The 11,984-nt window shown below is 34.1% G+C and overlaps 1 protein-coding gene across 1 annotated transcript; it reads left to right on the top strand.

Annotated features, from left to right (window-relative positions):
* Positions 1-1,532: 1,532 nt before the first annotated feature.
* Positions 1,533-7,441, top strand: LOC125075090 (ribosomal RNA processing protein 1 homolog). Its single transcript, XM_047686698.1, has 11 exons — positions 1,533-1,824; positions 2,169-2,248; positions 2,716-2,865; positions 3,392-3,494; positions 3,875-3,966; positions 4,327-4,503; positions 4,756-4,856; positions 5,209-5,352; positions 5,613-5,776; positions 5,901-5,995; positions 6,347-7,441. Exons 1-11 carry the CDS (start codon positions 1,623-1,625, stop codon positions 7,160-7,162), a joined length of 2,124 nt encoding a protein of 707 aa, XP_047542654.1. The 5' UTR covers positions 1,533-1,622; the 3' UTR covers positions 7,163-7,441.
* Positions 7,442-11,984: the final 4,543 nt, after the last annotated feature.

Raw genomic sequence — 11,984 nt, 5'->3', positions numbered from 1 at the left:
TGTAACTAAGTGCCTAATAATTATAACGCGTTAAGTTTACATTTTACAAATAAATTACATTTTATTCAACGTATTTTCTTGTACCTTTGACCTGTTTATACCTCTATACATTAGAATATGTATCATATATACATTAAAATAATTTAATTTAAATTAATTCATTAATAAAGACATTGAGACTACAGGCCGTGAAGCTTGGCTTTGCTATTTACTCCTTCAGCTCCTTCGTAGACCTGTCAGGCCTGCTCAACTCAATCTAGTAATCCATGATAGGAAATTATATTTATAATTTGATGATGGTAATAAGTAGTTATATAGACAGTAACACTGCCTAGAAAAACAAAAATAAAGAAAGAAAGAAAGAAAGAACACTTTTATTTGGGACCGTACAAAAATTATAAAAATATATACAAGTTACTTCAAAATTTGAAAGAAAATAAAAAAAGTTAACCAAAGAAAAATAAACAACTTAAATTACTATTAACATTTACACGAAAGAACATAAAAAAAAAATACTATATTACGATAAACATATATGACGTGTCCCAAATAGGTGTACCATTCAGCAATTAATAGGCGTGGACACCTAATGCTGGTTTTCAATGGTACCCTCTTTGATAACTACTGACGGGCGGTGACCAAGTTAGGTATAATACGAATACTTAAATTAATATAAGTATATATAGAATAGACAATAGACATTAAATATATAATATATTCATTAAATATATCTGCACACATTATATAGTAATTTTTCAATGTAGGTATCTATTATTTTGTAAAAAAAACAAAACCAGTTACGGACAACTGGGAATGTGATCAGAATGAGACGTGCATGTTAGTATTATTATTTGTTTATTCTGCGTTTATTTTAAATAACAATGAACAAGAAAAGTGAGACCCAGAAAAAAAAAATCTACGTGTACTCACAATAAAATAACAAATACAGATTAGAGTCTATTTATTTATTATTAACCCTTTATTTGTTGATGCGTACTTATCAAATAAAACTCAATTTAAACCCTGTCCGTAAATCAAGTAAACTATCTTTAATAATCATTCTTTTTTTAATGTCATTATTGCAGTACGAAAAGTGCTGTCCGTGTTATAGCACATTTCTAATATTATTTGTTATTTTAATATGACTGCATGTGATTTTTTGTATTGCTTAGCAGTATCTAAATCTGTCTCGTCAGGATGTATAATTGTTTTTTTTAAAAGTTAAGTCAAATGTAACTGTGACCTAATCATCCTAATCGGAACATTCCAACAGTGGTTGGATAAATAGATTTGCATATCTGACCGGGCGTTGGGAGGTTCAGGACGATTTCAGAATCGACTTCCATTACGGCTTATTAGTTAAAACTGTGTACCAAAATAATCAATCTCAATTGTATTTAATATTTATTTAAAGTATAGCATGAATAAGAAATCAAAACTACGTCTCCTACCACGTGTGTCTACCACCAATAAGTGAAAAACCTAGCAACAATTACTTCTTAACGTCAAATTGTCAGATAAGTGAAGGAAGACTGAACTCTGAAGTTTTATTTAAGTGTCAAGCGTGGTTGTCACGATTTTGTATTTGTAGACACATAAATATTAATATATAATATCTAAATATGAAGCTTCCTGAGAAAAAGAAGCTGAAAAAGCAAAAAATGAAAAAGAAAACTATAACTAAACCTAAAAAGGAGAAGGTACTCGTTGTAGCGCAAGAATTTAAATTTGCGCGTTTATTGTCCGAAAACGAGAAAAAAACACGAGATCGTGTTCTTAAAACGTTTAAAAAATGGCTTTTAAATTGCTTCGAGAAGGGTTACGGTAAGTCTGTATCAAATATTGATATTTAAATGTTGTTAACTTACTAAATCTGCAGTAACATGTGATTTTGAAACATAACCTAAAAACAAAACAATATTTAGTACAGAGTCCCGTTAATAAACTCGATCTGGATTAGTTAAAATTTATTTGATCTTCTTTCATTGAATATTCCGCATAAAAAGTGAAATGTGGTTAGTAAAAATATAAATTTGTATTTGAACATCTTACTAAATTTATTGTGTTATTTTAAAAAAAATAAAACAAAACATTTATATGAATTATTTTGTAAAACAAACCTATTTTGACTGTTTTCCAATTGTCATTATAAAGTGTTATTCTTTCAGAGTTCAAAGAAGAAGATTTCATCAGAGTATGGAAAGGTTTATTCTATGCTGTTTGGATGTCTGATAAACCTTTGGTTCAGGTTCGTTTTATATTTATTTAAGCCAAAGAGCTACCCAAATGCAGATTCTATTTTATTTTCTTAATGAAATCAATTCACTGGTTCGGCCTTGAAAGAGCAACAGATAGACAGAGTCAGTTTCAAATTTATAATATATGCACAGGTTTTTGTATATTGTTTTAAAAAAATGTAAACAGAGTTCCTGTTACCTGCTTTTCAGGGGGTATTCATTGAACCAGTGGTACTTTTTAATTTGAGAGTCATAAATAAATGATTTAGATATGATTAGTTTTGTAAAATAATCATTTAATCCATTTATTCAAACACATTCTTATATTTAAATGAATAAATTGTTCAAAAATCACCAAAATCACAACACTATTGTTTAATTTTAAAGCAAAAGTAACTTAATATCAAATTTCCAAACCTACTTGTTAGAGAGTATTTAGATTTTTGTAATAGCAACAAAATATTCTATTTTCTTTTAGGAGGATTTATGTGACAGTATAGCAGACATTCTGGACTTGTTCCCTCCGGAACATATAGCGAGTGCAATGCTGATGAGCAAGGCTGGTTTCAAAGTGCTGGCCACCGAGTGGTACGGTATCGACCAGCACAGAATGGATAAGTTTCTCATGGTAAACAACTTTTTAAGTTAATACTCTTGTAACATGCAATTTGTACACTTTTCTCTCATTTGCAACTATCAAAAGTTATCGGAGAGAGCTCAATGTGGAGAATAAACAGTTTTAAGCAGTTTTCAAGGAACTGTAAAACCCCACATTGCCAAATTCCACCACCAAACACACACAGTAAACTTCTGACTAATACTAATAACTATTTTATGACACAAATTAAACATTGAACTATCTAGTACCTCGAGGTCTTCAGCCATTATGCTAGCAATGAGACCAAAGAAATGTCCTAACAGTACTTACAACAAAAACAAATAGTTTAATTAACAGCTCGAAGGATATAACATCTTTGTTGCTATTGTTAAGACTTTGATAGGTACTGGTGATCACCTATCATCAAATAGGCCTTTGCCTTTGCCTACCCGTAACATTTAAGATGGTTTCAAATAAATTTAATTAAAAGGCTTATAATATTAAAAGTGTCCTTTAATATTTCTCATAAATGACAATTCTTTTCATTTATTTTTAGCTTGTCCGTCGTTACCTGCGTGGAAGTCTCCGTTGCTTGCTGCGATGTGGCTGGAGTCTCGAGAGCTGTACTCTTTTTACGGACATGCTTAGCAGCAGTGATGGTGAGTTGAGGATCGTACAGAGAGTTGGCTAATTGACAAATGCTTTTATAATTAACTGCTGGTATGGCTTTAAGCAAGCCCATCTGGATAGGTACCACCTACTCCTCGCTCATTCTAGTGTCAAACAGCAATATTTAGTATTGTAGTATTTCAGTTTGAAGAATGAAGAAGATAGTGTAACAACAGGCACACAAATCTTAGCTCCCAAGGTTGGTTGCGCTTTTGCAAACAATGGTCGGTTAATATTTCTTACGGGGCTAATGTCTGTGAGTGGTGGTCACCACGTTATCTTTCACCATCGCATGGTGGCCTATTTACCAGTCTGCGTATTTATTTGAAATTTAAAACATGCAGAGTACAAATTATTATTTTTTGTTAAGGTTTGTTGGCTCTGACGACGCCGCTGTACGCTCGTAACGCGCTCTCTTTGATTCTACACGTCGCGGATTGTTATTTGGAAGAAATTTCAAAGGTGAGCTAATTTATAACGTTGAAAGATTTGACAAAGGCTTTTGACTTCCACAATCATGATTTTATATAATTTAATCATTTAAATGCGTAGAAATCTTCTTAATCTTACATGAATTAACTTAACTGATGATAAGATTAACTGAATTAATGATTATTTTATTGACATGAGATTCTGTTTTCTCTAACAAGGGTCCCACAGGGTTCTTCCTTTGGCCCATATTTTAAGGTCGTGTTTTTACCTTTTTATTCATCGTTTCAAATTTTATTTATATCTACATTCATGTAATAAACAAACGACTGTAAATATATATTAAAATGATATCGACTGTAGAAATGCTTTCACATATCGGTTCGCTCCCAGGTGTCGCAGGGCGCGGTCCCGGACGAGAGCCTGGTGCGGCTGCTGCGGCCGTTCTGCGCGCTCGTGTGCGGCGCCTCCGACGCGCGCAGCGTGGCCGCGCGCCGGGTGCTGTCGGCGCTCGTGCGGCAGAGCGAGCTCGGCCTGAGCTACGAGAGCAAGGCCCGCGCCTGGCAGCAGGTACCGCTTGTGCGCTGATCTGTGGGTCCCTAGCCTTGACAGTGTCACCGGTTGGGGGGTTAGGACCTGCCAAATACTCTATGAGGCCGTTATAAAAACTTTTAAAGCATTTCACAACAAGTAACTTTAATAAAATAAAATTACCACTGATTTTAAATATAGATTTACAGGAGGGACCAACAAGGCGGTGATTTTATTTATAACCACAAAAATAAAGTTGCAGTTCGTTTAACATATCTCAAATAATGTCAGATGGGATGCCCGGCTGGAGGCCCGGACGCGTTAGAGCTGGTCTCCGATGACGAAGCTGAAGAGGACGCCGGTCCCGATGAGTCTGAAGACGTAGAAAATGGGTTAGTTACATGAACACGTAGCAAAAACCTCACTAAAGATAACAATATTAGTTTTTAAATCAGTATCACGGTAACGGGTCTAATTATCGGCTATCTAGGTTTGGCTAATTTCAAAGATGTTTTTTATGTAAGAAAGTAATAACGTTCAGTGATTAATATTTCATCGAATAGAATTTAGAGTAATATTGTCATGTCTATGTGTAATTATTATCGCCAGCCATCGGCACCTCAATCAGAATAAGATTGTAAATGTATATTACTTGTAGAATGTGTTATGTTGCGCCCCCTCCCCCTCTCGGCCGAGGAGGGCGGGGCGCTGTGCGCTGTGCGCTGACCGCGCCCGTGTGTGCAGCGCGCTGGACCCGCGCGCGGGCCGCGTGCACGTGGTGCTGCGGCCGCTGCGCGTGCCCGCCGCGCTGCTGGCCGAGCAGCTGCGCCAGCTGCTGACCGGCGCCGGCTCGCGCGCCTACACGCGCGCCCGGATCTGCGCCGAGCGGTCGGTTTCTTGTTTTCCGTCTATATCTATATCTAGTCTATAGGAATACTTTACATAAAAATACAAAATATTCTTTACCCAAGTTCTTACGGGTACTTTTGAATCTTCATTTTCAGATAAATTAATTTCCACAACTTTTTTCTGTTCACTGAAATCACAAATAATAAATATTTTCATCAGTGTTACCTGTTACATAACTCCTTACAGAAGGAATTCGAGTTCCCAAATACAGTGTCCATAGCGATATGATTATCCCACAGGTTTGAAGAGCTGGCCCGCAACAACTACCCCCTAAAGATACCCGATGTCGATGCGCAGGGTCTGGAACCGAACCTAGATCGCGCGGAGCCGATGCGAGCTGCGTCACGCCTGCAAAAGCTGGAGAAGACTTTGGCTACCACTTCTGATGAACTTGCGCTGCGAGGTAAGTATTGCAAAATGACGTATCATAGCCAGAGAAGAACAAGGGAAACTGGCCCGGAGTCTATCTGTCTTCTCTCATATCAAAACAAATATGTAATAAATCCTTAATGTACTTATTCTTACAGGTCTGAGTAGAAAGCACCGCAAGCGTCTCCTAGCTCGCAGCCGCTCTGGACTAAGTATCGTGGATGAGGTCGCCGAAGGACAATCGGACTCCGCCGTAAGTACTTATAACATAATTGTTATATTTCCCTGTAAATTAAAAAGCTTGACGCCTTTTTGTTTTAAGGGTTAAATTCGGGTGGAATACTGCTCCAATACGGTTTTGTGAATACAAAGGAAGCTGAATTTTATCAGATGCATGCATATTCACTCTGATGTTTTCCTACGAAGCAGAGCAAAAGATAGATTATAAATCCAATTCACTGTTTCAACAACCAAACTGCGCGCATAAAGCGAATACCTATGTCCTAGATATTTGAGATTCATCTCTGAACTCATTTAACAGATATCTGTTGATTTTAGAATCAAGTTACAGAATTGTTCAAGTGGTTACTTTTTTTCGTTATAGAACGGTGACTGGCAAGTAGAGCCGGCAAAAACAGATGACAATGACAAGACAAAGAAGAATGAATCTAATAAAGAAAATAAAGCATCCAAGAAGAAGAACAGAAAGAGAAAACTCCAAAAAGAAGATAACGTACCTCCGACTGATAATAAAAAACCTAAAACGAATAAAAATGAAACAAATAACCAAAATAAAGCCCAAACAAACGTAAAAGTCAATAACAAGAAGGTTAAACAAAATAATCCCAGCAACAAACAAACAGAGAATACTTTAAACGAACCAAATACTAAACAAAGCACAGACACGAAGGTCGGGAAGCAGAAAAATAACAAGAATCAATTGAAAAAGGAAAATGTTAAGACGAAAGATGAGCCTGCGAAAGTTCTATCTGTTAATAACAAAGAAAACACAAAAGAAAATCCAAAATCTAAACCGAATGACAAACAAACGACTACACCGACAAATGTTAAGAAAACTAGTGTGAATAAAAACGTCGTAAACGGAAAATCGACTAAAGGAAAGATGGAACCGAAGCTGGTCGTCAATAAAGTGAAGAACTATCAAAAACAAACGAACGCCAACAATGTTAAGAAAGAGACGAGCCCAAAGAAGAAGGTCATCTTGGAAACTCCGAAGAAAGTTAAGTTTGTTTTGAAAAACAACAGTATGCAGGGCCCCGTGGATTATTACAAGAGCGTGAGGCAGAGCCCCAGCATCCCGTACGACAGCAGCAAGAAACCCAACAAGACCAACCTCAAGCCCTCCACTCCGTCCCCCATCAATCCATTCTTCAAAAAGAAGTTTAAATCGAAATTTTGATTAAAATGATTCGTTTTTGTTGATTGATGATTTTATTAAAATCCATCGCTGATAGACTTGGATGAGAGTCTCAGATGGCTTAAACAATAAATGTGATTTGACATTAATTACCTATTTCAAAATGACGGCTCCCTTCTACTTTATATATAATCCGTTCCAGGGTAATTAAATTATGTATATTTTTTTTATTATTGTTTAAATTAATGAGTTCAAGGAACATTTAGTTTGGTTTCTACATAAACACATAGTTCATTTCAACGGTAGGACTAAAACTAAAAAAGTTTTAGTTAAAAGTTAGAACTAAAACTAAAAAAGTTTTGCATAGAATTGTTGAATTGGATTTTGAAATAAAAGATTTTTACAATTGAAAAGTAAACTTTAGTACTTTACTATTAAAAAGTTAGTAAGCTTCAAAAATAGATTACTTAGATATATGTAATTCATTTCTCTGATGTTAGTTTCAATTTCTCCGTTTAAGAAAAAAAGTTGTCTGTAAATAAATTTATTAATATTAATAAAATATGAATTCATTTAAATAGGAATGTTGGGAAATGTTTTTTTTATTACAATTTTTAACAAGTTATGCACAATATCAATGTATGTTTTAGATAATAAGAAAATAAAACAAAAATACATTAAAAACAGTCATTTCACATATGCGTATATCAAGATGGCGTCCAAAGATCGCGTCCGAGACGAACTTGAATTAACGATGACATAATTACTAATGTATTTGTTTTGTAACGGTCACTCTTACTTTAATTACTTCAACTGTTGTTTTGGTTAAATAAGAGTAGGGTAACAAGGATTTAGGATTTTTATTTCGGACATATCCGACACATTCGCTGTTAGTGCATTAAATGTATTATGTTTTAATTGTCGATATTATGTATGTAATAGGAGGTGCTTCGTTAGGGCTCGTCATGCGTATTTTGTTACGTTATATGAATTCAATAAATTAAGTGTTTTAAAAATAATTTCTTTTTTTACATCATATACTCATCCTAGTTCTTTTCCGATATATTTAATTTGGCATGATATCGTGTATATATGTATCGCTATGAGTATTTTTCTTCTCTGAAGAATCTTAATTCCGAATCAGTGTTAACTATTCTCTGGTCGAGCGCGGAGCAGGGCCCGCTGGATTTTAGTAAATATAATTAAAAGAATTACTTATATATTATGTAGGTGATAAAAAGAAAGTCAGCCTGGGTCACGTCTTCCAAGAAGACGACGAGTTTCCAAGAAGTCCAGCGAAGATCTGCTGATGTTTAGTACAAATATAAAACACCATAATGTATAAAAGAAAATTAAATATAAAAAATCACTGTTAACTTTACTATTAAAACAATTCTGTAAAGTAACGATTCAAAAGTGCTCGTTAAAGTCTACTTGAACTGAATATATTTTGATTTGATTTGAGTACATGTTTCTATTGATCAATTACAAATAAAGAATATGCTGCCTAAGGTTGGATGGCAGAAAACGCTTCTAACAACAGGGATTATTTCGCCAGACTCACGTGCGACGGTGGAGACACGAAGGAGATCGTTCGGTACGATTGAGTTTTAATATAATGTAGATCTGTTAGAACCAGAACTGTTTACTACAGTCTTTAAGCGAGGTCATCGTCAAAATATACAAGATAATATATTAATTTCTGGTGACTCAAGACAACCTGACTTTGAGTAAGCATTCAAAATGTTCTTCCAAAGAGGACTAAGGCCAGAATTTTTTGTGCCATAGAAAAACTTTTTACAATCTGTATAAATTAATTATTAAATGATTCTATCAATTTATTAATGTAAGTAATGAGGAATGTACTTATTTCTAACTTTGTAATCACAAAAAAAATGTCTTTAGCCCATATTTTTGGAAAAGGTGGAAAATGTTAAATTTATGAATTTTACACATACGAAGTCAGATAGCTATTATTACTATATTATATTTTTATTTATTATACATTTTGATTTAATTACCAGTTATATTTCACCTCGTGTTCAACGGTGAATGAAAACATCGTGCGAAAATCACACGTGATTACCCATATGGGAGCAGCTTGGTGGAAGTTCTAAACCTCCTCCAAAGGAGTCCTTAGCCCGGCAGCGGGATCTACAGGCAATTTTACTTAAAATTTATATAATTTTTTTGCTGACAGTACTATAATATGTATGTAGGGTGTTTTAAATAAAACGAATATGTTTATAACTGTGTATATAATGTTTCTACATCGCGCTCGACGCTATATATACAAGTATTATATAATTTACATGGTCTCATCTTAACTAATGATTCAAGAAACAAAACCATAGACTATACAAGATAAGGAAATATAAAAAAATCCATAATTAAAAAAAAAAAAACTTAAAACGAATTGCATTGAAATAAAAAAAATAACCAGTGTAGCCTATGGTAGATTGTTTCTAATAACCTTAAAGTTATCTAAAGCGCTTTAATGTAATGTTCTAAAACATACTTTTTTAGAGACTGTCTGAATTCTCTGTCTCTCTCTTACATATAGCTGCATCTCTCTCGACCGTCACGAATGCGTCAGGCGGCCTCGAGTTTCAAGCCATGTACTACACAATTGTAACATTTAAAAATGCGACTCGGAGAAACACCTAGCTAAGCCATTTTATTTACAACGACGACGCACAGACGGCCGCGGTCCACATACAGCCTAAGCGACACTACATTATTATACAAATATCATATATCGATACCTACTTAAAGTAACGAGCGCGGCCGTCTGTACGCTTCAAAAATAACAAACGAAACGTAATCGAAACGGTACACAATACACGAGACAACACGTCTCCGAGCGAGATAGCTCTATATAACAATCGTTCCGTTCCCCTCGCACTTTTATCCAACATATTACAATATGGCAGACACCCTGTACACATCACACGCAACATTCTTCAACAGAGAACGTATAATGGTTATTTAAAATCGGCTGATACGTTTTGTAAAAAAATAATAAACAATTTAATTGAATTCAATGAACTGCACCTAATCTAATTTATTCCAAATATTAAAACAATTTAAATTAAAAAATCACATTAAATAGAGGTTTGTTATTTGTAAACAACTTTGAAATATACCATAACGCCGGTGTATAGACCATTGTTATCAATTAAACATGGCAATGAAGAGCCATAGTACAATACAATGTCTGCATAAAACAACCAATAAAATGGCTTTAATGATTTAAAAATCACACATTGATTAGGCCACGCCCACATTTCACATTCCTTAAGAGAAATTATCAAGCGATTGGGAAAGAAAAACTGATTTAAGAAGGATCTATTTATACTTTTAGCCCATTATAAAACTTGAGAGTTGAATTTGAACGGTCTTATCTGAGGAACAATCCTTTTAAAATTTTTGTTAGCCCATTTCTTGATAGAAATGATAATTATGAACGATTTCCAAGATGAACAACCAAGTGCGCAAGACATATTATAGTCTGATGCGACCGGAGAGATGTATCTAAAATAAATATATGCACGTTTACGACGTCATATCATACACATAGATCTAGTATCAGCCGATATATCTATAAGAATACGTTCAATGTCGATATATTCTTGTACTTATTCATTCATTAATTTACAATCGGCGTATTTATCTACAAAATTTAAATCTCATCTCACATATGTCAACATCATTATATATCTGTGCATTAACGTTACAAACCATATACTTGACAATTCAATGTCGATAATCATATATATGTATACATTTTTTTTACATATTTTTTTTTCCGTATGCCAGTCACTGGCAATTGTATAAACGCACTGGCATACCGAGCCATCTACTCCGTATCCACAATGTCTTTATACATCATATAATCTAAAATAATTATATTATCTGTGATTTAATATTGGCAGTTTGTTAATAAAGGCTTTTTATATGCTTGTTGCTATTGACGAATTATAATTAAATAATAATTAATTATTAAACATTATTTATATTTTGGCAATTTTGTAAAAAAACAATTAGATTTATTTTGTTTGTTTTTCAGATTTATCTTAAAAGAGTAGCTGTAAGAGGTATCATAGGGAAGGAAGACAATGTAAAAGATGGCGAAGAGGGAGTTAAGGTAAACGGCGGGTCCAGTGTTGAGGCTTGTAAAATATGCAACAGTGGAATATGTTAAAGGAGCCCCAAGTCAGGCACACTGCATTGTCATAATATACAAAAATATTATGATAATATATATTATTGATAGATTGAATCGTTAAGAAATAAGGGACGTGTCGTTTTCTATACTAATGACACTATTTTTGTTAACCAATGTACTTCTAATCTTATCCTAGAAGACACAGCACGTTTCGAGAAAACTTTTAGTGTAATTATTATAGAACTTCGTCCTATTCGGTATGGAGTTTCGTCCGCTTTTAATTTAGACTATGACGTCACAAGCCATTATCACGCCCTTGATATTAATGGCGAATTTTTTTTTAATGTCCACTTTGCAACTCGCCGCTAGATGGCGCTGCAGCACATTAACTCCTATACCGTTTAACCAAGACCCTTATACACAGGAAGGACGCCTGCCTCATATAGTTAATGTTACCAGCTCAACTTTTCTTTCGGGCAAACAATATGACAAAATCTTGCAAAAAACATATATGCAAGAATCATTGTGAATTTATTGCCACGAGATATTTTTCGTCTGTATAATTGAAACTTTCAATATAATTTTAAACGAATACACTTTAAAAAATAATAATAATAATAATAAAATTATTTACATATAATTACAAAACGTCACTATCATATTTAAAAATATTTTAGGAAGACATAATATGTTTTT

The sequence above is a fragment of the Vanessa atalanta genome, chromosome 29 (genome assembly GCF_905147765.1).
Source record: "Vanessa atalanta chromosome 29, ilVanAtal1.2, whole genome shotgun sequence".
Taxonomy (NCBI): domain Eukaryota; kingdom Metazoa; phylum Arthropoda; class Insecta; order Lepidoptera; family Nymphalidae; genus Vanessa; species Vanessa atalanta.
This window is presented reverse-complemented; position numbering and strand designations above follow the sequence as displayed.

Excerpts from the sequence above, each read along its gene's own strand:
- LOC125075090 (XM_047686698.1), top strand. The coding sequence starts at position 1,623 with ATGAAGCTTCCTGAGAAAAAGAAGCTGAAAAAGCAAAAAATGAAAAAG. Across the intron at positions 3,967-4,326 it reads ATTTGGAAGAAATTTCAAAG|GTGTCGCAGGGCGCGGTCCC; the intron begins GTGAGCTAATTT and ends GTTCGCTCCCAG. Across the intron at positions 5,996-6,346 it reads AAGGACAATCGGACTCCGCC|AACGGTGACTGGCAAGTAGA; the intron begins GTAAGTACTTAT and ends TTTTCGTTATAG.